At 37.7% G+C, this 25763-nt stretch overlaps 2 protein-coding genes across 6 annotated transcripts in view; one reads left to right on the forward strand and one right to left on the reverse strand.

The window, feature by feature from the left end:
• The window catches only part of ABI3BP (ABI family member 3 binding protein), a 113553-nt gene extending 91674 nt beyond the window's left edge, over window positions 1–21879 (forward strand). The window contains exons 49-53 of the mRNA XM_068545581.1: window positions 17158–17237; window positions 18022–18051; window positions 18674–18835; window positions 20144–20266; window positions 21676–21879. Coding sequence (XP_068401682.1) covers window positions 17158–17237; window positions 18022–18051; window positions 18674–18835; window positions 20144–20266; window positions 21676–21791 — 511 coding nt within the window. The 3' untranslated portion in view covers window positions 21792–21879. The remainder of the gene's footprint in view (window positions 1–17157; window positions 17238–18021; window positions 18052–18673; window positions 18836–20143; window positions 20267–21675) is intronic.
• Window positions 21880–23405: 1526 nt separating this feature from the next.
• TFG (trafficking from ER to golgi regulator) overlaps window positions 23406–25763 on the reverse strand; it is a 33646-nt gene continuing 31288 nt past the window's right edge. For 3 of the 5 annotated variants that reach the window (XM_068546844.1, XM_068546847.1, XM_068546846.1), the window contains exon 8: window positions 23406–24242. In XM_068546844.1, coding sequence (XP_068402945.1) covers window positions 23860–24242 — 383 coding nt within the window. In that variant the 3' untranslated portion in view covers window positions 23406–23859. The remainder of the gene's footprint in view (window positions 24243–25763) is intronic. The other 2 variants (XM_068546845.1, XM_068546848.1) reach the window with 1 other exon arrangement.

Raw genomic sequence — 25763 nt, forward strand, 5'->3', positions numbered from 1 at the left:
CTATTAGTCAAATAACCAAGGAAGAATAAAGTGAAGTCAAATCATTTCATTTACTTTGAGATTTCTGAGCCTAAACGTACCTGAGGAAACAAAACTAACACCCATGAAACATCATAACACAGAATAAAAGGACATGCCGATGTAGGACTTACACCCAGGTTCTGCAATTTAGAAGAGGAGAGAAAGCCTCGTGGAATACTTGAGACAAGAACTTGACTTTAAAGGATAGGATGGCATGAAGCAGGCCGGCAAGAAAAGAAAGAACAAGAGTATTCCACGTGAAATCCATGTGCACAACTTAGGTGAAATACAAGTAGTCCTCAAAGTTACTACTGACAGCAAGGCTACAGCAAGTATAATAAAACTACGAGTTCCCCAATGTAGGTTTGTTGGCTCTTTTGATGCAGGCTTTTTTCATACTGTCTTACATTGTTAAGGCAACGTTCCTTTCCATTGTATCTTCTCTACCCCAACCATGATACAAGATTAATGTTACTAAAAGACTCCCTGTAAAATAAAGAGGAAGTATGTACAGGATGCAGTTAGCAGGTGGTTTTTATTAGCTATAAAGAATGACTTTAGTCACATTTCATTACTTGAGGAAAATTTTGAGTCAAAATACATAGTAAACTCCCTAAATAAGCAAACTTTGAATTATAGCTGTTAAAATTCCCCCATGAGGTTCTGGAATTCCCTGTTTGAAAAACTGGAAGATAATAACTTCTGAAAGAATATCTATAACTTTTTTCCAATTCTAGGAGACACATAAAGAATTTATTTTAGTCGCATTTTCCATCATTTGTCCTGACTAAAAAGCAGGAGCTCTAAAAACAGGTGATAATTACTGGCTAATCGTTACACAGTGACACAGGTGGAGTAGAGCTTGGTGTTAGAACACCCAGGAGAATCAAGGCAGAGAAAATAGATCTACAGAGCTTTTGGGGATAAAAATTCTAAGTGTTTACACACTATTCTAGAATCAAAAAGACAGTCAACGATGCTACCGTCTCCCTGCCCATTTTTAACGACTTACCCGAGTTTTATTTACTCTGCGGAAGCTCGAAAAATAACCCACAGTACGGGACCATCCAGCAGGTGTCTTGCTGCTGGGAGAGTTCAGCTGCACACCTGGCGTGAGACGTTTCTGTCTCTAGAAAACGGAGCCGCTTGGCTGCCCTGAGGAACCAGGGTGCAGCTCCCAGGGCGGCACAGCAGGGACAGGCCCAGCCTTGCTGACAGCTTCTTGCAGCTGGGGTGATAGATGTACGCAGGGAAGAGGGGCTGTTTGTGGGGAGCCAGAACTGCTTTAGTCAGGTGAAGCAGGAGATCTGTTAACAGAGGCAAAAAGCTGTGGCACAACTCTATCACCTTCTTTGGAGGATCCCTCTCTCACCCCCGCCCCTAAAATACAAAGAAAATGTAGAGATGTTAGCGTCCACTGAATCAGTACCCATCTAGGCCACTCTCCAACATTTAGTTTCCACTTATTTTTTTTCCCCATGAAACCTCATTGTGTGGCTCTTGTTGAACTAAAAGAAAAATATTAAGAAGAGCCTCTCCTGTCCGGAGCCAACTACTTTGTTTGCAAAGACCACTATGATTATATTTAGTTCCGTGAATGGAAGAAATGATAAAGGATATGGCTTAAAAAAATAAGTGTTGCACCACTGCTTAAAAGGACACAACGTGTGGACTAATTGATCTTGAAATCTCTCCCAGCTCTAAAATGATGTAATCTTATGCTATCTGAAGCCATGCACAGAATCAGTGGGAAAACTGGAACTGAAAATAAAACCAAAACCTAGGTCCATCTTACAGCAAGTAGAATTGTCCTGATAAACCATTTTTGCTTTGAATCGATGTCTGTGGTCTGCGATTTGTTTTCAGACAAATTATTTTTAGCACACATTTTGGTAATACATTGATGGGCAGGATTCTTCCTGATGAACTAGTTGGGGAATATGGACTTAACACAATCACTGTCCACTTAAAAAGCCCTTGTAGGGCTTCCCTGGTGGCGCAGTGGTTGAGAATCCGCCTGCCAATGCAGGGGACACGGGTTCAAGCCCTGGCCCGGGAAGATCCCACATGCCACGGAACAACTGGGCCCGTGAGCCACAACTACTCAGCCTGCGCGTTTGGAGCCTGTGCTCCGCAACAAGAGAGGCCGCGATAGTGAGAGGCCCGCGCACCGCGATGAAGAGTGGCCCCCGCTCGCCGCAACTAGAGAAAGCCCTCGCACAGAAACGAAGACCCAACACAGCCAAAAATAAATAAATAACTAAATTTATTTTTAAAAAAAAAAAAAGCCCTTGTATATCAGACTTCTCTTCATATGAGACCATGTGTCTCCTTCCTCGGCTAAAAAACTGAAGAATCCACTTGTGTGCTAGACATACACGTGGTCTAGCGATTTCCTATGGAAAATGCACTCTGTCTGAGGATTAAGATAAATCAAGTTTACTTAACCTGCTCAAGTACTTCTACTGTCGTCTGTGGCTTGGGAGGATTCTGGAGAACAGTTCTTCCTCTAAGACTAAAACCTACCAAAGTTTCCTGTAGCTGACAGCAAAGATAGTTTGGGACCGTTGGTTTATGTTGTTTGACTTAATAAAACCTTGGCACTAAAAATAAACTGGAATAGAGGCAGCAACTTCTTGTATACTGTAAATCTGATTGAACAAACCAGGTATGTGGAATGGCCATTATGCCCTTATTCGTATGGTTTTTGTGAAATTCTGGTCTCTGCAGTCTGTATTAACTTTCAATATCTCTTCTCATCAGCTTTGTAGAAAGGAATAAAATAAGCTGCCAGAGCATTGGGCATTTTATTTAGTTTTATTGTAGGTCTGAGCAGCAGCAGAATAATTGCTTCCTCATTAAAGAAGGAAGAAATTGAGTTGATTGCTCAGGTTTGCAACTTTTCATCAGGCAAAAGAACAGCTAAGAGTGCAGAACTCCACTAGTCTCTAAAAAGAGCAATTCTTCTTTTCATATCGCCATATTCTTTTTTTTTTTAACATCTTTATTGGAGTATAATTGCTTTACATTGTTGTGTTAGCTTCTGCTGTATAACAAAGTGAATCAGCTCTATGTATACATATGTCCCCTTAACCCCTCCCTCTTGCGTCTCCCTCCCACCCTCCCTATCCCACCCCTCTAGGTGGTCACAGAGTACTGAGCTGATCTCCCTGTGCTATGCAGCTGCTTTTTATTACTTTTCACTTTGAACTCCTCAGTATCTAGGGAGGGGGTGCGAGATACTCATAGCAACACTACAGAATTAGAGTGCAGCCCAGATCTGGAATTTGTGTGTCCCCCCACAGAAATGGGAGAGAAAAGAAATGTCCCTAAGGACCTACTGGGCAGCTAATTAATGATCCCTGATGCCTGCTGATGCCCTGCTCCTCTCCCTTCTGTCCGATTTAGGCTTATTTTGTCCTCGAAGTATCTCCGCAGCTCTGCCCTTTGCTTCTCATCTGTATTCCCAGGCCAGCACAATGCCTGCACATGGCGGGTATCCAGAAATACTTTCCATAACCCTGCAGTGTCCTTGGAGAACTGACTAATTTGATTTCCCTTTCCCTATTCCACTGCTCCTTACTCTTTTTTTTTTTTTTTTTTTTTCTTTTTCTTTTTCTTTTTCCCCTCTTCCCTTTCTTTCCCTCTGACTGAAACCCAACGTGAATGGGGCCCAAATATTTCAAGATGACACTAGGGGCCAATCAGCTAACAAAACAATTCAAACCAACAAAGAGCTACGGGGGGGCCTTTCTATATAAAAAGTGGTTGCTTGAGGTTTATGAGCTTTTGTTAAGTTTATCAAGTAATGAAAACTATACTTTAGCTGTATGTTATGGGTAAAAATAGAGGAAAATCGTTATAGAGAGGAACAAAGGAAGGGGAGGCGGAGAGAAGTGCCTGCCCTAACCAGACCTGGAGGTTTACCTCAGGCTAGAGCCCGCAGGTTGGAGCTTCCCTATCTCTGTCAGTTTTGCCCGTGAACCACAGATGCCCTTCTTATAACCTTTACAAACACAAAAGCAAGTATGTGGTTCTGCCTTGAGAGTTCTATGGCAGTGTGTGTCAAATTCCCCAAGAATAGAAGCACCTTTAAAAAAATTCTTTAGAGATATAATACTAGAGAATATTTATAATGACTTACTATGTGCCTGGTACGTTGCTTTTACATGTATCATCTCATTTAATCCTCACAAGGATTAAACTCACAGATACTTTTATACCCTTATGAGGTTATAATTACTATAATTAATAGTATCCTCACAAATACCATTATTATCCTTCCTCATCTTTATACTCGAGGAAATTGAGGCTCAGAGAGGTTAATTTACTTACCTTAAAGTTACACATTAGTGCAGCTGTGAACCCAAGTCTTTCTGGCTCCAAAACCCATGGCCTTAACCACAGAGCCATGCTGCCTTCTGATAGGGCAGCCGGGAAGATTGTTTTTGTTTGGATCCATACCTCTCTGGGCAAAACCAGGCATGGCTTCTGCCAGGGGTGTTATTCATTTGGCTTGTCCTCTATGAGGCCCAAAGGCTTGACTGCAGCTGTCACCTGGACTGTACTCCACTTAGATATTCATTGTGATGAAGTAGGTCTTAGAAATAGCTTTTTAAATTTAATTTTCATTTTTATCAGAAGAACATGTACATGGTTTAAAACTCAAATACTACAAAGCAGTTCATTCCTATGCCTAAATTCCGTTTGCCAGAAGCAACAATTTTCAATAATTTTGTTCTTTTTTTCAGCTTTATTAAGGTATAATTGATGAAAAAAATTATAAGGTATTTAAAGTGTACAACGTGATTTGATATACATATACATTATGAAAGGATTCCCCCTGAATTAATATATCTATTACATCATATATTTACTATTTTTTAATTGGTGAGAACATTTAAATTATAATCTCTTGGCAAATTTCAACTATACAGTACAGTGTTTCAACTATAGTCACCATATTATTCTTTAGTTCCTCAGATCCTATTCATTTTACAACTGAAGTTTGTACCCTTTTACCAACATCTATTTACCCCAGCCCTTGCAGTCACTTTTCTGCTCTCTCCGTTTCTATGAGTTTGACATTTTTTTTAAAAAGATCCACATGTAAGTGATACCAGGAACTATTTGTCTTTCTCTGCCTGGCTTATTTCACTTAGCATAATGCCCTCCAGTTTCATTCATGTTATCGCAAATGACAGGATTGACTTCATTTTTAAGGCTGAATAACACTCCATTGTGTGTGTGTGTATACACATACATACATACAGTTGACCCTTGAACAACATAGGTTTGAACTGCATGGGTTCACTTACATGTGGATTTTTTTACAATAAATACAGTACCTGTATTTTACAGATCTTTAACTAAAGTTTGTATTTGATTAGAGATCATAATATGCAGAATCAAAAGAATTAGGGTTTGAGTCCTGATTCTATCCAAACTATTTCAGCTTCTTACCCTTGGGTGAGTCAATTATCAATTCCTCCATTTTTGAGGCAGAGATAGCAATACTCAGATTTTCACCTGGTTGGGGGGTTGGCACCTGTAACCCCCCACATTGTTCAAGGGTCAACTGTATGTATGGGTATGTGTGTGTGTGTGTATACACATCATAATTTCTTTATCGATTCTTCTGTCAATGGACACTTAAGTTGTTTCCATACCTTGCCTAGAGTGAATAATGCTGCTATGAACATAGGAGTACAGATATCTTTTCAAGATAATGATTTCATTTCCTTGGATATACACCCAGAGGTGGGATTACTGGATCATATGGTAGTTCTATTTTTAATTTCTTGAGGAACCTCCATACTGTTCCCCAGAGTGACTGTGCCAGTTTACATTCCTACCAGCAGTGCACAAGGGTTCCCTTTACTCCACACCCTCACCAGCATTTGCTATCTCTTGTCTTTTAAATAATAGACATCCTAACAGGTGTGAGGTAATATCTCATTGGGGTTTTGATTTCCATTTCTCTGATGATTAATGATGTTGAGCATTCTTTCATGTACCTATTGGCTATTTGTATGTCTTCTTTTGAAAAGTGTCTTTTCAGGTCCTTTGCCCATTTCTTAATTGGGTTATTTGCTTTTTTGCTATTGAGTTGTGTGAGTTCCTTATATATTTTGGATATTAACCACTTATCAGATATATGATTTGCAAATATTTTCTCCCATTCCATAGGTTGCCTTTTCATTTTGTTGATGTTTCCCTTTGCTGTGCAGAAGATTTTCAGTTTGATGTAGTCCCACTTATTTATTTGTGCTTTTGTTGCCTTTGCTTTTGGAGTCAGATCCAAAAATTATTGCCAAGACTGATATCAAGGAGCTTACCACCTATTTTTTTCTTTGAGGAGTTTTATGATTTCAGCTTTCGTGTTCAAGTCTTTAAACCATGTTGAGTTGATTTTTATGTATGGTATCCAATAGGGGTCCAGTTTCATTCTTTTGCATGTGGCTATCCAGTTTTCCCAACACCATTTATTCAAGGGACTAGCCTTTCCCCATTGTGAATCCTTGGCTCCTTTGCCATAAATTAATTGACCATATATATGTAGGTTTATGTATGGGCTCTCTAATTCTGTTCCACTGATGTATGTGTCTTTTTTTATGCCCATACCATACTGTTTTGATTACTATAGCTTTGTAATATAGTTTGAAATCAGGACATGTGAGGCCTCCAGCTTTGCCTACTCAGGGTCTTTTGTGATTCCATGAGTTTTAGAAATGTTTTTTCTATTTCTGTGAAAAATGCCATTGGAATTTTGATATGGATTGCATTGAAACTGTAGATCACTTGGGGTAGTACTGACAGTTTAACAATATTAATCCTTTCAATCCATGAATGTGGACTATCTTTCATTTTATTTGTGTTTCTTCAATTTCTTTCATCAATGTCTTAAAGGCTTCAGTGTACAGATCTTTCATCTCCTTAAAATTATTCCTAAGTATTTTATTATTTTCGAGGCTATTGTAAATTTTGAGGCTATTGTAAATGTAAATTGTTTGCTTAATTTCTCTTTCTGATAGTTTGTTTTCAGTATATAGAAAACCAACAGATTTCTATATATTAATATTTTATCCTGCGACTTTACCAAATGTATTAGTTCTAGCAGCTTTTTGGTGGAGTGTTTATGGTTTTCTATATATAATATCATGTCATCATCTGCAAATAGAAGTTTTACTTCTTCCTTTCCAATTTGGGTGTCTTTTAATTTCCTTCTCTTGACTAATTGCTCTGGCTAGAACTTCCAGTGCTATGTTGAATAAAAGTGGTGAGAGTGGGCATTCTTTTCTTGTTCCTGATCTTAGAGGAAAAGCTTCCAGCATTTCATCATTGAGTATGATGTTAGCTCAATGGGCTTTTCATGTAAGCCTTTATTATGTTGAGGTACGTTCCCTCTGTACCAAGTTTGTTGAGTTTTTATCCAGAAAGAAAGTTGAATTTTGTCAAATGCTTTCTCTGAATCTATTGAGTTTATATAGGTCATATAGATTTTTATTCCTCATTTTGTTAATATGGTATATCACATTGATTGATTTGTGGCTGTTGAACCATCTTTGCATTCTTGGAATGAATCCCACTTGATCATGGTTTATGACCCTTCTAATGTATTGTTGAACTCAGTTTGCTAATATTTTGTTGAGGAGTTTTGCATCTATGTTTCATCAGGAACATTGGATTATAATTTTCTTTTCTTGTAGTGTCCTTGTCTGGCTTTGGTATCAGGATAATGCTGGCCTCAGAAAATGAGTTTGGGAGTTCTCCCCTCCCCTTCAATTTATAGGAAGACTTTGAGAAGGATTGGTGTTAATTCTTCTTTAAATGTTTGCTAGAATTCACTGGTAAAACCATCGGGTCCTGGGCTTTTATTTGTTGGGAAGTTTTTGATTACTGACTCAATCTCCTTTCCAGTAATTAGTCTATTCAAATTATCTATTTCTTCATGATTTAGTCTTGGTAGGTTGTATGTTTCTAAGAATTTATACATTTCTTCTAGGTTATCCAATCTGTTGGTGTATAATTGTTCATAGTAGTCTCTTAAGATCCCTTGTATTTCTGTAGCACCAGTTGTAATGTCTCCTTTTATGTCTGATTTTCTAATTTTATTTGAGTTCTTTTTCTTAGTTACTGTAGCTAAAGGTTTGTCAGTTTTGTTTATCTTTATGAAAAACCAGCTCTTAATTTTGTTGATCTTTTGTATTGTTTTTTGGTCCCTATTTCCTTTACTTCTGCTCTGATCTTTGTTATTTCCTTCCTTCTACTAACTTTGGGCTGTTTTCTCTTCTTTTTCTTATTCCTTGAGGTGTAAAATTAGGTTGTTTATTTGATATCTTTCTTTTTTTTTAATGTAGGCATTTATTTCTATAAATTTCCCTCTTGGAATTGCTTTTGAGGCATTCCAAAATTTTGGTATGTTGTCTTTCCATTTTCCTTTGGCTCAAGATATATTTTGATTGCTCTTGATTTTTTTTCTTTGACCCATTCGTTGTTCAGTGGCATGTTTGTTGTTTAATCTCCACATATTTGTGAAATTTCCAATTTCTTCTTTTAACTGATTTCTATTTTCTTACCATTGTGGTTAGAAAATACACTTTAAATGATTTCAATTTTCTTAAATTTATTAAGGCTTGTTTTGCAGCCTAACAGATGACCTATCCTGAAGAATGTTTCATGTGCTCTTCAGAAGAAAGTGTATTCTGTTGCTGTTGGATGGAATGTTCTTTATATGTCCATTAGGTCCATCTGCTTTAACATTATGTTAAGTCCAGTGTCTCCTTATTAATTTTCTGTATGGATGTTCTATATATACATTGTTGAAAGCATGGCATTGAAGTTCCCTGCTATTTCTGTAGTGCTATTTCTTCCGCAGATCTGTTAATATTTGCTTTATATACTAAGGTCCTCCTATGTTGTGTACATGTTTACAGATGTTATATCCTCTTGATGAGCTGACCCCTTTATCATTATATAATGACCTTCTTTGTGTCCTATCACAATCTTTGGCTTAAAGTCTATTTTGTCTTATATAAATATAGGTATCCCTGCTGTCTTTTGGTTTCCATTTGCATGGAATATCTTTTCCATCCCTTCTCTTTCAGTCTATGTGTGTCCTTAAAGCTGAAGTCAGTCTCTTTCAGGAGAATTAGATGGGTCTTGGTTTTTTAATCCATTCAGCCACTCTACATCTTTTAATTAGAGTTTGGTCCATTTATATTTAAAATAATTATTGATAGGTATGGACTTACTATTGCTATTTTGTTCATTATTTTCTGGTTGTTTTATAATTCCTTTGTTCCTTTCTTCCTCTCTTCCTCTCTTCCTTTGTGATTTGATGAATTTCTGTAGTGTTATGCTGTGATTCTGTTCTCTTTTTTTTGTGTGTATATCGATCATTGGTTATTACTTTGTAGTTACCATGAGGTTTACATAAAACGTCATATAAGTCTATTTTAAGTTGATGACAACTTCAAACACACAAAAGCTCTACTTTTTTACACTCTTCTCTCCACATTTTGTTTTTATGCCACAATTTACATTTATACACTGTGTATCTGTTAACAAATTATTATAGTTACAGTTATTGTAATATTTTTGTCTTTTAACTCTCATATTAGAGTTAGAAGTGATTTACCCACCACAATTTCAACATTAGAGTATTCCGAATGTAACTGTGTATTTACTTTTACCATTGAGTTTTATACTTTCATGTTTTCCTGTTACTAATTAGCATCCTTTTGTTTCTGTTTGAAGAACTCTCTTTAACATTTCTTGTAAGGCTGATGTAGTGGTGATGAACGCTTTCAGCTTTTGTTTGTCTGGGAAACACTTTATCTCTCCTTCAATTCTGAAGAGCAACTTTGCTGAGAATTTTTTCTTTTTTTTAATTTCAGCACTTTGAATATATCATGCTGGTCCCTTCTGGCCTGAAAGTTTCTGCTGAAAAATCTGCTGATATTGCTATGAGAGCTCCCTTGTACATAACAAGTTGCTTTTCCCCTGCTGCTTTTAAGATTCTTTCCTTGTCTTTAACTTTTGACAATTAAATTATCATTAATGTGGATCTCTTAAAATTAATGTGGGTCTCATGGTGTGGACCTCTTTGGATTCCATTTGGAACTCTCTGGACTTCCTGTATCTGGATGTCTGTTTCTTTACCCTAGTTAGGAAAGTTTTCAGCTGTTATTTCTTTGAATAAGCTTTCTGCCCCCTTTCTTTCCCTCTCCCTGTTCTGGGACTCACATAATGCATATCTTGATCCATTTGATGGTGTCCCATACATCTCTTAAGCTGTCTTTTTTGTTGCTCCTCTGATTGGATGCATTTCACTGCCCCATCTTCACATCCACTGATCCTTCCTTCCACTCATCTAGTCTGCTGTTGAACTCCTCTAATGAAGTTTTCAGGTCAATTATTATATTCTTAACTCTGTGTTTTCTGGTTTGGCACTTTTTTATATTTTCTATCCCTTTGTACTTTGTTTACGCATTGTTCTCCTGACCTTGGTAAGCATCTTAATGACTTATTTTAAACTCTTTATCAGGTAAATCACTTGTCCATTTCATTAAGATCTGTTTCTAGAGATTTTTCTTGTTCTTTTGTTTGGAACATATTCTTGTTTCTTCATTTTCCTTGATCCTGTGTTTGGTTTCTGCACATTAGATAAAACAGCCACCTCTCCCAGTCTCAATAGAATGGTCTCAGGTAGGAAATGAACCTCTTGAATCAGCCCAACCTGAGCTCGTACTTGTTTCTCAAACCTCTAAGATTGTCCAAGCAACTTTCTTTGTTCTTAGTGGCTCCTAGTAGTTAGAGGTATGCCAAAACTCATGAGTGTACCAAAGGGGAGGATCACAGTCAGCATCTACATGCAGGCTGATTATAAGCTGGGCCCTAGGCAGCAGGTGGGAAATTATGTAGTTAAGCCCCTTCCAGGGTGTCGACTTAAAAAATATTCACAACCTGAAAGTTGAGAGTTATATTTTATTTGGCGGGAATTTTTAGGACTTCAAGCCTGGGAGGCAGCATCTCAAGTAACCCTGGGAGAACTGCTCTGCAGAGGCAAGGGGGGAACCAGGATATATAGTTTTGCAACAAAGAGCAGGTAGTCAGAACATCAAAAGATTACTGTTAAAGAAAACCAGATATCCCAAGTTAAGGAATTTAGCGCTTTTCTATGTATGGGAAGATGCAAGAGTCTAGGCTTACTTAAGTCATTCCTTTGATATGCACCTCAGCTATCTGGGGCCAGTGTTTTTACATCCTGAGTTTCCTCAGGGCTCACTGCAGGGAGTGGCTGCAGTCTGATGGCTGCTAGATGGCAGGTATTCTTTCCTTCCTGAGTTCCCTCAGGGCTCACATTGGAGGGCTGCAATTGCTGCTGACTGTGACATCCTGTTTACTGATACGGCAGGAAATATTCCATTTCTCAAGGGAAACACTAGGAGATGGCTGCTTTTGCCTGCTGGACCCAGGATATAGTTAGGGCAGGGAGGTAGGGTAGGGAAGTGTGCTCCTGCGTCCATTAAAAACTGCTTTTTGTTTGCTAGTCCTGTGGAATTTGTGAACACAAGCCCACCGGCTCTCAGAGACAGGCAATATGGAGACCTATTCCTTGGGCAGCAGCTGCAAAAGCTGGGGTGTCAGCCATTTGTACAAGCCCCTTCCAGGGAAATACTAGTGGCTTGGTTTTATTGTTGTAGCAGGCTGAAGGAAGAGGGCAGGGAAGTTGTATGCCAACTTCCCTGTCGCTGGGGAGGATCACAGCCAGCCCCTAAACGTGTGCTAAAACTAAAAGCTTCATCCTCAGGTGTCAGCTTTTAAAAGATGCAGATAAACCCCTTTCAGGGAAAGATAGGAAGATGGGCATTTTTGCCTGCTTCCTCTGTGCTGAGCCCTGGGGGGCAGCTAGTTAAAAACTGCTTCTTTGCCACAGTCCTGTGGGACTCATGAATGGCTAAGTAACCCATGGGCTATCAGAGCCAGGTGATCCAAGGACGCATCCCTTTGGATAGAAGCTGTAAAAACTAGGGCACAGGCATGTTTTACAACCTCCTTCCAGGCAGATACTAGCAAGTTTGAGCAGGCTGGAGAGAGAAGGTGGGAGAGCATCCAATGGCTTCCCTGGTCTCCAGGGAGGATCACAGCCCCCAGAGCTTGCTAAATTAAAATCCTGACCCTCAGGTTGCAGCTTTTAACACTGGCAGATAAACACCTTTCAGAGAAATATTGAGATAGGTGATGGTGCCCTTTTGCTCTCTACTGAGCCCTGGGGGCAGAGCCATGGTGAGTGCTCATGCACTTGTGAATACGTGGATTTGCTATATCCTTATGGGTCTCATAAACACAAGCCCAACTGGCTTTCAGAGCTGGGTGTTTAGGGGACCCATCCCTCAGGTAAGAGTCTTAAAAGCTGGGATGCAGATGTGGGTTACAAACCCTTTGCTCCTCAGGAAGAAGTTGGGAGTTGGGGGTTCCCTCCTGATTATATGGTGCTGTGTCAGGGATGGGATTTATGGCAAGTGTGTCTCAGCCTTTGCTACCCATTTTGATGGGGGTATTCTCTCATTTCCCCAATGCATAGGAGTTGCTCAGCTAGTTTCTGGATCTCTTTCAGAGGGAATTGCTCTATGTGCAGCTGTGCATTCAATGTGTCTGTGGGGGCAGGAGAGCTCAGGAGCTTCCTATGTTACCATCTTAGTCCTGCCTCTCTCATTTTCAATTATTTCAGCTATTTCTTCTGTTAATTAAATCCATATGTCTAGACTGACTATTTCTCCAAATGGTCAAGTGCTCAAGTCATCTATTTGTTACATGTGTTTGTTTATGGCAACATCTCCTGGAAGCCCTCACCATCATCTTTTGCCTCTCTCCTATGTTGAATCCCCCTAATTCCTATATCCCATGTCTTCCTTGTTTACTTGCTTTCTGGAATTTCTTGAGAAACACATCTTGAAGAAAGGTTATGGAAGATAATATTTTTGAGTTCTTACGTGTCTGAAAATATCCGTGTTTTATTCTGATACTGTTGTTTAGCCAAACATAGATTGTAGGATAAAATAAACGCTTGAAAGCATTGTTCCATTATTTTCTAACTTCCAGAGCTGCTGAGATGTCACGTCATTCTGATTCTGCATCCTTTGAATAGGACGTATTTTCTTCTCAGAAACGTTTAAGATCTTGTCTTTATCCCAGTACTCTGAAATTTTGCAATTTGTTTGCTTCAGTCTTTTTTCTTTTTTCATCTTGCTGGGCAAATATTAGGCCTTTTAAATCTAGAAACCCATGTTTTTCAATTCTGGGAAATTACTTAAAAACTTTCTAGGATAATTTTCTACCCTCCTTTTCCACTCCTCTCTCTTCTAGAACCTCCTAGTTTTATATTCCCGGAAAAAAATCTGCTCATTTCCGTATTTTCTCTCATTTTTCATCTTTATGTTTTCTAGTATTTGTAAAATTTCCTTAACTTTATTTTCCAAACGTTCTATTTGAAGTTTTACTTATTCTGTACTTTTTATTTTAAATAACTTTCTTCTCCCCTATGGGATTTTTGCACAGCTAAAATCCTATGCTTATTCCCTATGTATAATCAGTATTTCCTCTGAGACATTACTCTCTTCTACCTACAGTGTCATAAATCTTGTGATAAAATGTGCTTCTTGGGAAAGATTTTTGCCTTTTAAAATATATTCTGTTTATATATTTTCTGTTTAATCAGCCAAAAATATGTGCCTTTTAGTTCTCATGCAATTAATTAAGCTTAATTTAAAATGATTTCTTCAAAACTTGTCAAGTATCATAAAATGGTGGCAAAAAAAACCAAAAACAATCCCCAAAAGTAGCTTATCAATATTTGTGGCCATTCTACAAATATAGCTGAAGTGCAAATAACTGTGAAATAAAAAGACATGGAAATAATTTCAGCAATCAGACTTGGCCAAAGCACAGAGCTTTTTGGCAATGGCCTGGAATGTGGAATGCATTGCCCGCTTGAATCCAAGTCCAGGTGCCTGTGATTTCTTTTTCCACTTTCAGTTCACCATTTCTTTTTAATAAGTTCATCAGGCCTCTGAGCTAGAATTTAATCTGTGGAAAATATTCTATGCCAAAGCACCCCATGTATGTGCAATTTATTTAAATGAGTGAGATGGGTGGCTTTATATCAGCAGTCTTATTGCAAAGGATAACGGCACTTTCTACCAGTTGATTAGTTTACAAAATGCTTTCATGTGCAGTTTTTCACTCTAAAAACGCTGAATGTTTTAATTCTATGACATAAATCACAGCAAGATCCTTTTTGACCCACCTCCTAGAAAAGTGGAAACAAAAACAAAAATACACAAATGGGAGCTAATGAAACTTAAAACTTTTGCACAGCAAAGGAAACCATAAACAAGATGGAAAGACAACCCTCAGAATGGGAGAAAATATTTGCAAATGAAGCAACTGACAAAGGATTAATCTCCAAAATTTACAAGCAGCTCACGCAGCTCAATATCAAAAAAAAAACAAAAAAAACCCAATCCAAAAATGGGCAGAAGACCTAAACAGACATTCCTCCAAAGAAGATATACAGATTGCCAATAAACACATGAAAGGATGCTTAACATCACTAATCATTAGAGAAATGCAAATCAAAACTACAATGAGGTATCACCTCACAGCAGTCAGAATGGCCATCATCAAAAAATCTACAAACAATAAATGCTGGAGAGGGTATGGAGAAAAAGGAACCCTCTTGCACTGTTGGTGGGAATGTAAACTGATACAGCCACTATGGAGAACAGTAGGGAGGTTCCTTAAAAAACTAAAAATAGAACTACCATACGACCCAACAGTCCCACTACTGGGCATATACCCTGAGAAAACCATAATTCAGAAAGTCATGTACCACAATGTTCATTGCAGCACTATTTACAATAGCCAGGACATGGAAGCAACCTAAGTGTCCATCGACAGATGAATGGATAAAGAAGATATGGCACATATATACAATGGAATATTACTCAGCCATAAAAAGAAACGAAACTAAGTTATTTGTAGTGAGGTGGATGGACCTAGTGTGTCATAGAGAGTGAAGTAACTCAGAAAGAGAAAAGCAAATACCATATGCTAACACATATATATGGAATCTAAAAAAAGAAGGTTCTGAAGAACTTAGGGGCAGGACAGGAATAAAGATGCAGATGGAGAGAATGGACTTGAGGACACTGGGAGGGGGAAGGGTAAGCTGGGACGAAGTGAGAGAGTGGCATGGACATATATACAGTACCAACTCTAAAACAGATAGCTAGTGGGAAGCAGCTGCATAGCACAGGGAGATCAGCTCGGTGCTTTGTGACCACCTAGAGGGGTGGGATAGGGAGGGTGGGAGGGAGACACAAGAGGGAGGGGTTAAGGGGATATATGTATACATATAGCTGATTCACCTTGTTATACAGCAGAAACTAACACATCGTAAAGCAATTATACTCCAATAAAGATGTTAAAAAAATTTTTTTAAATAGATAAGTAAGTGAAAACCCTGCATGTTTTAATCCCCCTATCACAAAGTTCGGAAGTTTGGAAAGGCAAAGACAATAAGAGTACAAGGGTTAAAAGAGTCATTGCTCTTAACTGAAAAATAGGAAAATACTTATCTCTTGGGGTTTGTGTGTACTACTTTTCGTATGTAGTGTCTGGTACATAGTAAGCACTCAAAAAATGTTCACATTGTAATGCTAGAATCTGCCTGCCTTATAGATTCCAGCAGTGCCTCAACAGTCAAAAATCTGACTCCTTGAGCCCCAGAAAGTTCTGTTATTGCTCACTTGGTATCCTCTGTACCAAATTAAGAGCTGTCATCCTTCTGTTTTTCAAAGTATTTTTTGTGTTCTGGACTCTTAGTCAATTACAAACTTTTCAAAAAGAGGAATTATCTCCCAAAAGTCTTTCACAGTTTTGAAACTCAATCAGTTCTATCAGCTGACTCAAGCTGGTTTTACATTCGAAATTACTTTCCTGCTAAGTCTCAATCAGTTCTATCAGCTGACTCAAGCTGGTTTTACATTCAAAATTACTTTCCTGCTAAGTCTGCTACTGAAAGGAACTCTTAGTTTCAGGCAAACAGCAAATAGCTTTACTGTTTGAACTTAAAAGGGTTTGCTCTGCTTGAGTATTCTATGGATGAAATTTGTCAAATATTGCATAGTAATTTAGTGCATAATTCTTAAGGACAGAATCAAACATAACTACAAGGCATATGGGCTTATTTTGTCTTTTGTTTTTTTTAACATAAAGGGTTAAGGGCCTGACCCATATGAATCTAGTTTATAGAAGGAGAGAAAAGTGTCTTTGTGCCCATACTCTCCGTGAGCTGACACTACCATGCCCCTACTCGGAATATATCGTGGCTTCCTATGATCCACAGAAGACCCAAGTTCCAGGAGCTATAACCAGGAACTTCTTGCCACAAAATATTTTCATGTACATCTGCTCCCATAGCTTATCTAGTAGTTCTCAAATGTCAGTGGGCACAGGATTCACCTCAGGAACTTATTATAAATACCTCTCTGGAACCCCTCAAAAAGGGATTCAGTAGCTAGAATGGAACAAGAAGTCTGCACTTTAAACAAACTTTCCCCACTGTAGCTCTATCATGTGATTCTGACATGGGTAGCTCAAACCCCACAATGAAGAACATTGCCTAAGTCTATGGCTATACCCAGGGTTGGGATAATAAGGAATTAAAAAGGAACTTATTCTGCGCTCCCAGGAAGTAGCTAAACATTTGAAGTTAACTGAGGCTCCCTGTTACTGGAATTAGCCTGGGTCCGCCACATACCTCTTTTCCTGTATGTCCATTAGCAACCTGCCCAGCTATTTCTATTAATTTGGAGCTTTTAAAAGACAACAATCTTTTTTATTAACTTAACCCTTTTCTTCTAGAAAACAATTAAACAAGCTGTTTGAACAGTAGAATTAAAGGGATTTTTCTTTCCTGAAGCTTCTTCTAGAACATATGTCCATTCACCGTCATGATTTCAAAACAGAATCAGGAAGAATGTCAGTATGACAAGAAAATTGTTTGCTTCCTACCACTTAAGAATATTATTTTTGTTTTGTTTGTTTGTTTGTTTCCCCCCTACACAGCTATGAGTTCCAGGTGAAACCCAAAAACCCACTTGGTGAAGGCCCGCCCAGCAACACAGTGGCATTCAGTACTGAATCAGGTAATCACATCAGCAGTAATTCCTAACGAGGATATAAAGGGTCACAATGTTTTGCATAGCTTGTTTGAAACCTAGCTAAACACTGGGTAAAGCATTTGATTTAAAAAAAAACCATCCATTTGAAAAAGCAAACTGACGAAGGTACCTTTAAGGAAACACCCCTTGGGTTTTTCCTCATTTATCTCGATGTCAGAAAAACATTAGGCATATCAGTTTAAAAGAAAAAAAGCGTGTAGTCAGTCTATACTCAATAGTGAATGAATGCTCCTCTCTATGCCTAGAATCAAAATATCAGACGCTCAGCCACAGTATCCAGAAAGGGAATTCATGTGATAGTTTTTCATGATGAACAGCTATGAAATTTTCTAATTTGGCCTAAGTTCCAGTTCCTTAATGACATACATCTGTACTCACAGCATTAGTGTGTAATTTTTTACACCAAATGCAGTTCATGGCATCTTGGTGATTTTATCATCAATAGTTTTTTTTATGAAACTAAAGGAGGAAGATTTTAAAATGGAAGTAAAATCTAGAACAGCAACGAAGACTACTAACTACACAAATCATATATAAAAGATACAGCTGAGTACGTGGCAGAGGAGATTCTCCACTGGAGAACAATTCCCAAAACAAAATATACAATTTTCAAATTTGGACTTTAGTAAGAGTGTACTGTTTTGCAAGATTCCTTAACAACTGTCAGCACCCATCTTCTTCACTATGTCACTGGAACACTGGGACTTACCTAATAACCTCTGACTCTGTCTTTGCTATTTCTCCTTAGCTGACCCAAGAGTGAGTGAGCCAGTTTCTGGTAAGTACCTACCTGGATGAGAACACAACTACACGCTTTCCTACAGTGATTCAACTGAACGGGCGTGGTAGAATTTTAGTCATGATATCACTTTAGTCCGTTTAGTCTTCTTAGAATATCAATCAGGTATGAATGCTTACCTAAAGCATTCAGTAACACTGACAGCCTATGTTGTTTCAGGATCAAGTTGAATATTTTAAAACCTGCTTTCCATTCTTGTAACAGACCAGCTCAACTTTTCTGTTTAATAATTAAGTCAAGATATAGCACCCTCATTTCCACTTTTAATAACAAGTCACATTAAAGCAACTGTTTAAATTGTGTAATATGCTGCAAAAAAAGAAACCTAAATTTGCTCCTAAAGGGATGCTGTTCTACATTGAGTGCTGCAGAGGCTAGTCAACTCTGACACGTGCTGCTCCAAGATTTACCTCATCATTGACGGAAATGTAATTGGGGGCTTACTCCTATATTTTTGGCTCCAATATTTAGCACTGGAGAAAACCAGCTATCGGCAGGTTGACAATGAACTTGGCAAACTGCTTTTTTAAAAGCTTTTAAGACAGCTTTTCAGGACTGAAAGTCAAATACTAAACTCAAACCATGTGCTTTCCTTATGCAGCAGGAAGAGATGCCATCTGGACTGAAAGACCCTTTAATTCAGACTCCTACTCAGAATGTAAGGGCAAACAGTATGTCAAAAGGACGTGGTATAAAAAGTTTGTAGGGGTGCAGCTGTGCAACTCTCTCAGATACAAGATTTATCTGAGTGACTCCCTCACAGGTAAGCAGGGCCATCAGTTCTGTTTTGAGGATTATCCTTCAGGAAATGCTTTGCAGCGTTCTGTAACTTAGCCTTTTCTATGGACAGTCCCAGACACGAAGGTGTGATGTAAATACAAGTTTCCTTTTTGAGCAAGATGTTATTGGAATCTTAGGATTTGAGACATGCTATAAGAAGGTAAATAATGAAAATGCAATCTGAAACAGTGCCATCGTGGCAAACTTGAACGTAGAAAAACTAGTCACATCCAAGCTCAATTTTGTTACAGCCAACCCAGGACAAAAAGCCTACTGGTAGTAAAAAGAGTGTATCTAACAATAATCATGGAAGGAGTATGACGTATTTAAGATTTTAAGTCTGTCAGAGACAAGAGCAAGGTTAAAACACTGAGCCGGAAGGGCTATAACCCCTTGCTCCAGACTCAGTGGGTTATTTTCTCTTCTATATTCATACAGTAAAAATTTTAAATAAATAAGATCGGCCCCAACATAGAAAGGTAGACATTTGCTCAATCATTCAACAAAACTCTCTGGTTTGTTCAGACACGGTTCCAGGTGCTGGGGACAAAGCAGGAAATCAGACACGTTCCTGCTCTTTGTAGCTCACAGTCTAGTGGAGAGAGACAGAAAGCAAACACGTAAATAAGAATTTCATACAGTGCTCTGAAGAAAAAAAAAAGGGTGAAAGAAAATGGCGAAATGGAATGGAAATGGAGAAAAAAATGGCTGAATGAAAGCTCTTTTAGTTAGAATGGTTAGGAAAAGCCCCCCCTCAAAAGGTAGCACTTGTGCCGAGAAGAAAACTATGAGAAGGAACCAACCACGCAAAGATCGAGGGATAAAGAACCAGAGGTAGAGGGAAGAGAAACGCAAAGACCTGCAGCAGAAAATGCCTCGCCGGTTCCTCTAGTGTAGCTGGGGCTTAGTAAGGGGAAGATCAGGCAGCATGAAGTTGTGCAGAGCTGGGAAACCAGGTTAAGGACTCCCGGGTTTTATTCTGAGTATAACAGAAGACTGCTGGAGAGATTGATGGAGGGGCGTAACACTATCTGAGTTGCGTTTTTCAAAGATGACTAAACTGTGAAAGGAGGAGGGGAGGAAAAATAGGGAAAAGCAAGAGTGAAAGCAGGGACGCCAGCTGGGAGACGATTCCACTAGTTCAATCAAGGAACACTGGTGGCTCGAACTAGAAAGAAAGGGGGGAGAAGTACAAGAACAAGGAAGACGGATTATTTGAAACAATTTGATTATTTCAGAGTCCTCCCATATCAAAGGCAGTAATACTTCATGATCCTTTTGTTTTTTTCAGGAAAATTTTATAATATAGGTGATCAGAGAGGCCACGGAGAAGATCACTGCCAGTTCGTGGACTCATTCTTAGATGGACGCACAGGACAGCAACTCTCTTCTGACCAGTTACCCACCAAAGAAGGTATGTTTTCTGAGCCTCCTCGTAAGCAAGAGCCTTTTACAAATTAACCCAAAAAACATTCACGCTGAGAAAATCAATCACTTTAAAAATAATTCTGTAGTACTACTCCTCCATCTGCCTAGGAAAAAGGACTTCCCACATAAGACCTTAACATGAAGACTTTAATAGAAGTTTCTTCACTTTCCTGCCATTCCTTAAGACTCTGTTCCTTAGAGCTGCAGGAAATTACAGAACATCTTATATAAATCCATTCTACTTTAAGAAAACCTGAATTTGCAAAAGCAGCTATAAAAGAGCAGGTTTAAAAAAAAGCAGCTATAAAAAAGAAGCTTAATTTCCCCAACTTAAATCATTCATGCACTACTTTTATGGTTTTTGTCATACTGAGCACACAGGCAGATTTTATTTTTATTCCTTTTTAAAAAATTTAAAAGAAATTCAAAGCTTTACTACTACCGTAGAAGGAAAAAAGAATATTACTTGCCTTATAAATAATTCTATAAATACAATTAAAATAGAAGAATTCTGCTGAGAAATGACTAACCACTGTAACTTGCTACAGACACATTAGCACCAAGCTGTTTAATAAGAATTGAAAAGACTGAAAGTTAATTTAATCCCTGTCCACGTAGGGTAGGAAAGGGTAAATTACACATCCATATTACCCAGGAGTTACCAAGAGGGGCTTGTTAAATACTTAAAATTATTTGGCTAGTCTTTTCAGCATCACCTTTTGGTCACTGGCACTAAAAATACCAACCACAGTAAAAGATGACTTGATAAAATCTGTGAACTCATTAACAGAAAATTGAAACTGCTGCCTCACAGGAACCGGATATAAAATATACTGTAAATTGTGTATTTCTGTAACATTTTACATTCACAGCAAAATTTTTAATCACTTAGTGTAGGGTCCTTGAAGGAAGATTTCATCAAAGTTTAGTTCTTAGAAATTTAGCAATCTTAGACCAACCCTCCTTTTGTTTCCTAACATTTTAGTACAACACGCCTTTAACCAGGTAACTTCATAGACCACCACTAGGCTGTAAAGTACAGAAAGTACACTTTTAGGTAGGTCAAAGTGTGTACTGAACTTGGTCAGTGATACTCAAACAAAACACGAAACCCCTCCAGCTCCTGCCCCCTTTCAGCTTTATCTCTCAAATACTACCAACCATCCCATCCTAGCTTATTAAGGCAGATGTCAAGGAGTTTCAAGTGTCCCTGATGTTTAGCCAGCCATTACCACCTCAGGAAAGACACCAGGGCCTCTCTTACTATCCGTTTTCTAAAATATTCTGCTTCACCTAGAGTAAGCTTCAGGCATTCAAGGACACCCTTCAACCTATGAGCATTGAGGACAAAAATATAACATAGCAGCTATTAAAATTAATTATTTTCTCTCTTAGGCTATTTCAGAGCAGTTCGCCAGGAACCTGTCCAATTTGGAGAAATTGGTGGTCACACCCAAATCAATTATGTCCAGTGGTATGAATGTGGGACCACAATTCCTGGAAAATGGTAGATGCTGCAATCACGTTCAGAAGTGCCTTCTGTTTCATCATGGCAAAAAATAATTGGAAACAGTATGGTATTTGTCACATGCATTTAAAGCTCTTATGTTTACTATGTATAAAAGTTTAAAATCTAATTAATGGCAATATTAGATGTTTACTAGAAAGATTGCTAAGAATATTTATCAGGTTTTACAAAGTCATTTAAAGAAAGCAAAATATTGACATTAACAGAATAACATTTTTGGGGAAGCTGGCTCCCTGTTCATGGTATTTTAAGAGATCATTTGTATATTATTTATCACACTGTTGTAATGATGTTTTGAGATACTTTTATAACAAAATTAACATCAAAAAACTAATATACTTTTAAAAAAATACTTACTTTTATTGTGTATTCTTCCTACTGGTGAGTTAATTCCATAAATCTCTACTTGGTTTAACTTATTAGATCAAATTATCTTCAGCATATATATCTGGGGGAAAAAGGTGCTAATATTCACATGTTTATTTAAACTTCAACTTTTTAGCAACAGCTGAATATCTTTTCTGAAGCATTTAAATAGTTAACCATTCGTGACAGTATACATTTCCTCAAATATCTGCAAATTATTGAAAAGATTTTGTTTGAATCAGTGAATTTCATTTCAGCTGTAAATGTAATTGAGAATTATATATAGCCTTTCAAAATACATATTTTTTTCTTTCTCTACCCATAAACATGTTACAATGTCTGAATGTTCTTTGTCAAACTATCCCTTTAAGCAGTTGTGTTCCTACTGTTTTTAATATAATTCTAATCAAGCTATATACAGAGACTGACTGTAAAGTCTATGCACAAAAGGATAATGCATGATGAGATCCCTGCCATTTTATAAGATATTTACTATATTTTTACACAGAAGATCTCTAGGGAATGAATGTATCAGGGGCTGTTTTCATAATTCTGTCTAACCCAACCTGTAATGAAAATCTGACTCATTTTTATGTAAAAAAAAAAAAAAAAAAAAAATAATATTTTTCTCCTTCATCTGGGGAGGGAGATGGGACTGCTGCATTGTTGCCCTCATCCGTAAAGGACCTTTCTGTGCTTACCACCTTTCACCACGCTTCAGTTTTATCAATACTTACTTACTTACTTCTTCATTTTATATTTTTCAAACAAACAAGTATAAACTCTGCAATAAAGAGATGTAGTTTTTTTTAAGAAGACTGAGTTCTTCTTCATTTCTGAATGGTTCATTTCTATAAGGAAAATCACAAGTTATTTAGGATCTACCAAACCCCCCTTGTAGCTTTCTTTTAATACTATATCTATCTATCTAATCTATTGTGTTTGTTTATATGTAATGCTAATCTATATCTTCTTGTGAAATCTAGTTTAGTTTCATTGTTTTAAGCCAAAATCAGGACAAAATTCAGCAGCACTGTGCTTCTCTGAATAGAAAGGCATAAGATAAAAGGTCTATACTTCATTTTAAGGCCAAAACATCAATAAGGATTTGTTTTTTTCTCATTTATATATATATATAATATATATATATATATATATATATATATAATATATATATATACACGCACACACATAGAGTGTCAATGACTAAATTAAATTACAAGACCACTAATGGAGTCAATCATCTTTCTTTATTAACCTATCAATCAATGTTTGTTTGTTACATTTATACATAATATCTAGTCTTCGCAAAGGGATCTACTTTACTTTAGTACATCATGTTAATAGTAAAAAGCCAAGTAAGATGGCTGAACTTCAACCTAGCATTTTAATATCCTCTGGACAAGGCAAGCTAGAAAGTCAATCACTTTGCACACATGTAAGAGTAGTGTTCCAAAATAACTAGGGAGCTGCTACAATTTTAAGCAGGGGAGGAAAAAAAACTTTCATTTTGGTCTTTTTTTTCTTCCAGCAAATTAACTTTCAATTAACAGCAACAATGATATCATAAAAAAATGCTCTGCTTTTTAAACTTCTGAACTTCAATACAAATTAAAATAGTAGTACTGGAGTCTTTTGGGAGGCAAACAGCTAGCAGCTACGTTCATCAGTGTAACTGAGCCTCCTTATCGATAACCTGGTCCAGGTTGGGTATAGCCCTGACCAAAGGGAGGACGGCTACGTGCGTAAGGGTTTGACCCGCTCGGAAGAGGGGTCATGGTACTCCCAGGAGGTGGAGTGAAACCTGGTCTTGGTTGATAGGCCCCGGGTTGGCTTGGAGCCATTCCAGGTTGTGAGGCAGGGGCCACAGTGTAATTAGTGGGCTGAGAAGTCTGGGTAGTGTAGGTCTGTGGAGGGTAACTGCTCGCCTGGTACTGCTGCGGCGGCTGAGCAGGAAGTTGCTGAGGCTGACCAGAGAAGGCAGGAGCCGGTGCCTGGGAAGCTGGCTGCTGGCCATATCCCTGGAACTGCTGAGGTTGCTGGGGTCCAGTCTGCTGACTGTAGCCTGCTGAAAAGGCAAAACGTACATATCTTATTTTTCCTTTTGGTGACCATTTTCCAGAGAATTAGTCTTACTGTTATGGACAAAAAAATGACGAGAAATTTAACAAACTTAATCCTAAGTATTTATGCAACAAGTAGAGTAGCAGAGTCTATATCTCAAGACCACATAGTATCCAAGAAGCACTTTCTAGACAATTCTGTAAACCCTCTAAAATTAAAACCACTATATACACTTCTTCTACTTCAACTCCTCCTACACTGTATAATCCCTGAGAGCAAATTCCTGTTCTAGCATAACTCCCACTATAGAGTAGATGTTCAAATGATAAATGTAGGAATTAATGCAAAAGCTAGTCATTAACCTGGTTCTGAGGGGCCTGTTTAATAACAGTACCAAATAAAAACACACTTTATTTGTAGAGAATGAATATTTTTAAATGAAACAATGGTGCTACAGATACATCTTACTGTGCTAATGAGATGCTTTAAGGTTTATTCACTCTATAAAAACTAAGCCGTTTAAGAATAAATATTAAGTGCCAATTTTCACAATCCTTAAAGTCTTTCTTTTAGATTTGGTATCTGATGTTTTTGCCTTTACAATTCAAAATTCTGGCTTAGCAGTAACAATGTAACACACAGAAAGCATATCATGTTGACCCACAAAAATCAACATCTAGATTCATTAGTTACTAGGATGTAAAGCCTTTTAAAATAAAAGGTCTGCTTCACTAAACACTTTTATCTCTACCATGAAACACACCTGCAGCTACTTGCAATGAAACCTCTCCATTGACTGGAATCCTGTCAGCATTAAATACCAGATACATAAGAAAATTATTAAAATATGTACAACCCTGCATTTAAAAAAATAAAAAGGATTGAATGAATTTGAGTATACTCTGAACTCACCTTGAACCTGGGTTCAAAATTTACTCATGAAAGAAACCTTTCTGACATAGTCCATGAATAAAACTGGAAAAGGTCACAGAGGGAAACTGCCAAACCAGCAGAGTGTCAAAGATGGTCCAATGTTAGCACCACCACTTAGAGTCTCCAAGCAGAGTGTTTAGTTGACTATTTCCATATCTCCCAGATTCAAGTTAATAGGACTAGCAGGATCAGAAATACAGAGATAATAATTCGAAAAGAACTAAACTTTACTCAGTGAAGACCCTGACTAAAATCATTAAGAGCAAGCTTAATTTTTAATAAGTAAATCAAATATCTAATGCATTTTACTCATGGCAGTACCTAAATACTGAACTAAAGTCAATTCATGATGAAACCCTGATGTCATACAATTTCTCCTATCCTCTACATAAAATTTTTTTACTGTAAGTTTTTGGAGAAACAGAAGGACTCAGCTTTTATACTGAAAATATCTATTCGACTTAAGATTGTGAGCAAAAAAAAAAAAAGCTGTCTTCTCATCCTGGCAAGTGAAATCTAAACTGGCTTTTTAACAGCATCTGGGGACAATCATATCTAATTTTCAAGCGAGGGAATAACCCCTAAGGGCCTA

Source organism: Eschrichtius robustus, chromosome 6 (genome assembly GCF_028021215.1).
Source record: "Eschrichtius robustus isolate mEscRob2 chromosome 6, mEscRob2.pri, whole genome shotgun sequence".
Lineage (NCBI taxonomy): Eukaryota > Metazoa > Chordata > Mammalia > Artiodactyla > Eschrichtiidae > Eschrichtius > Eschrichtius robustus.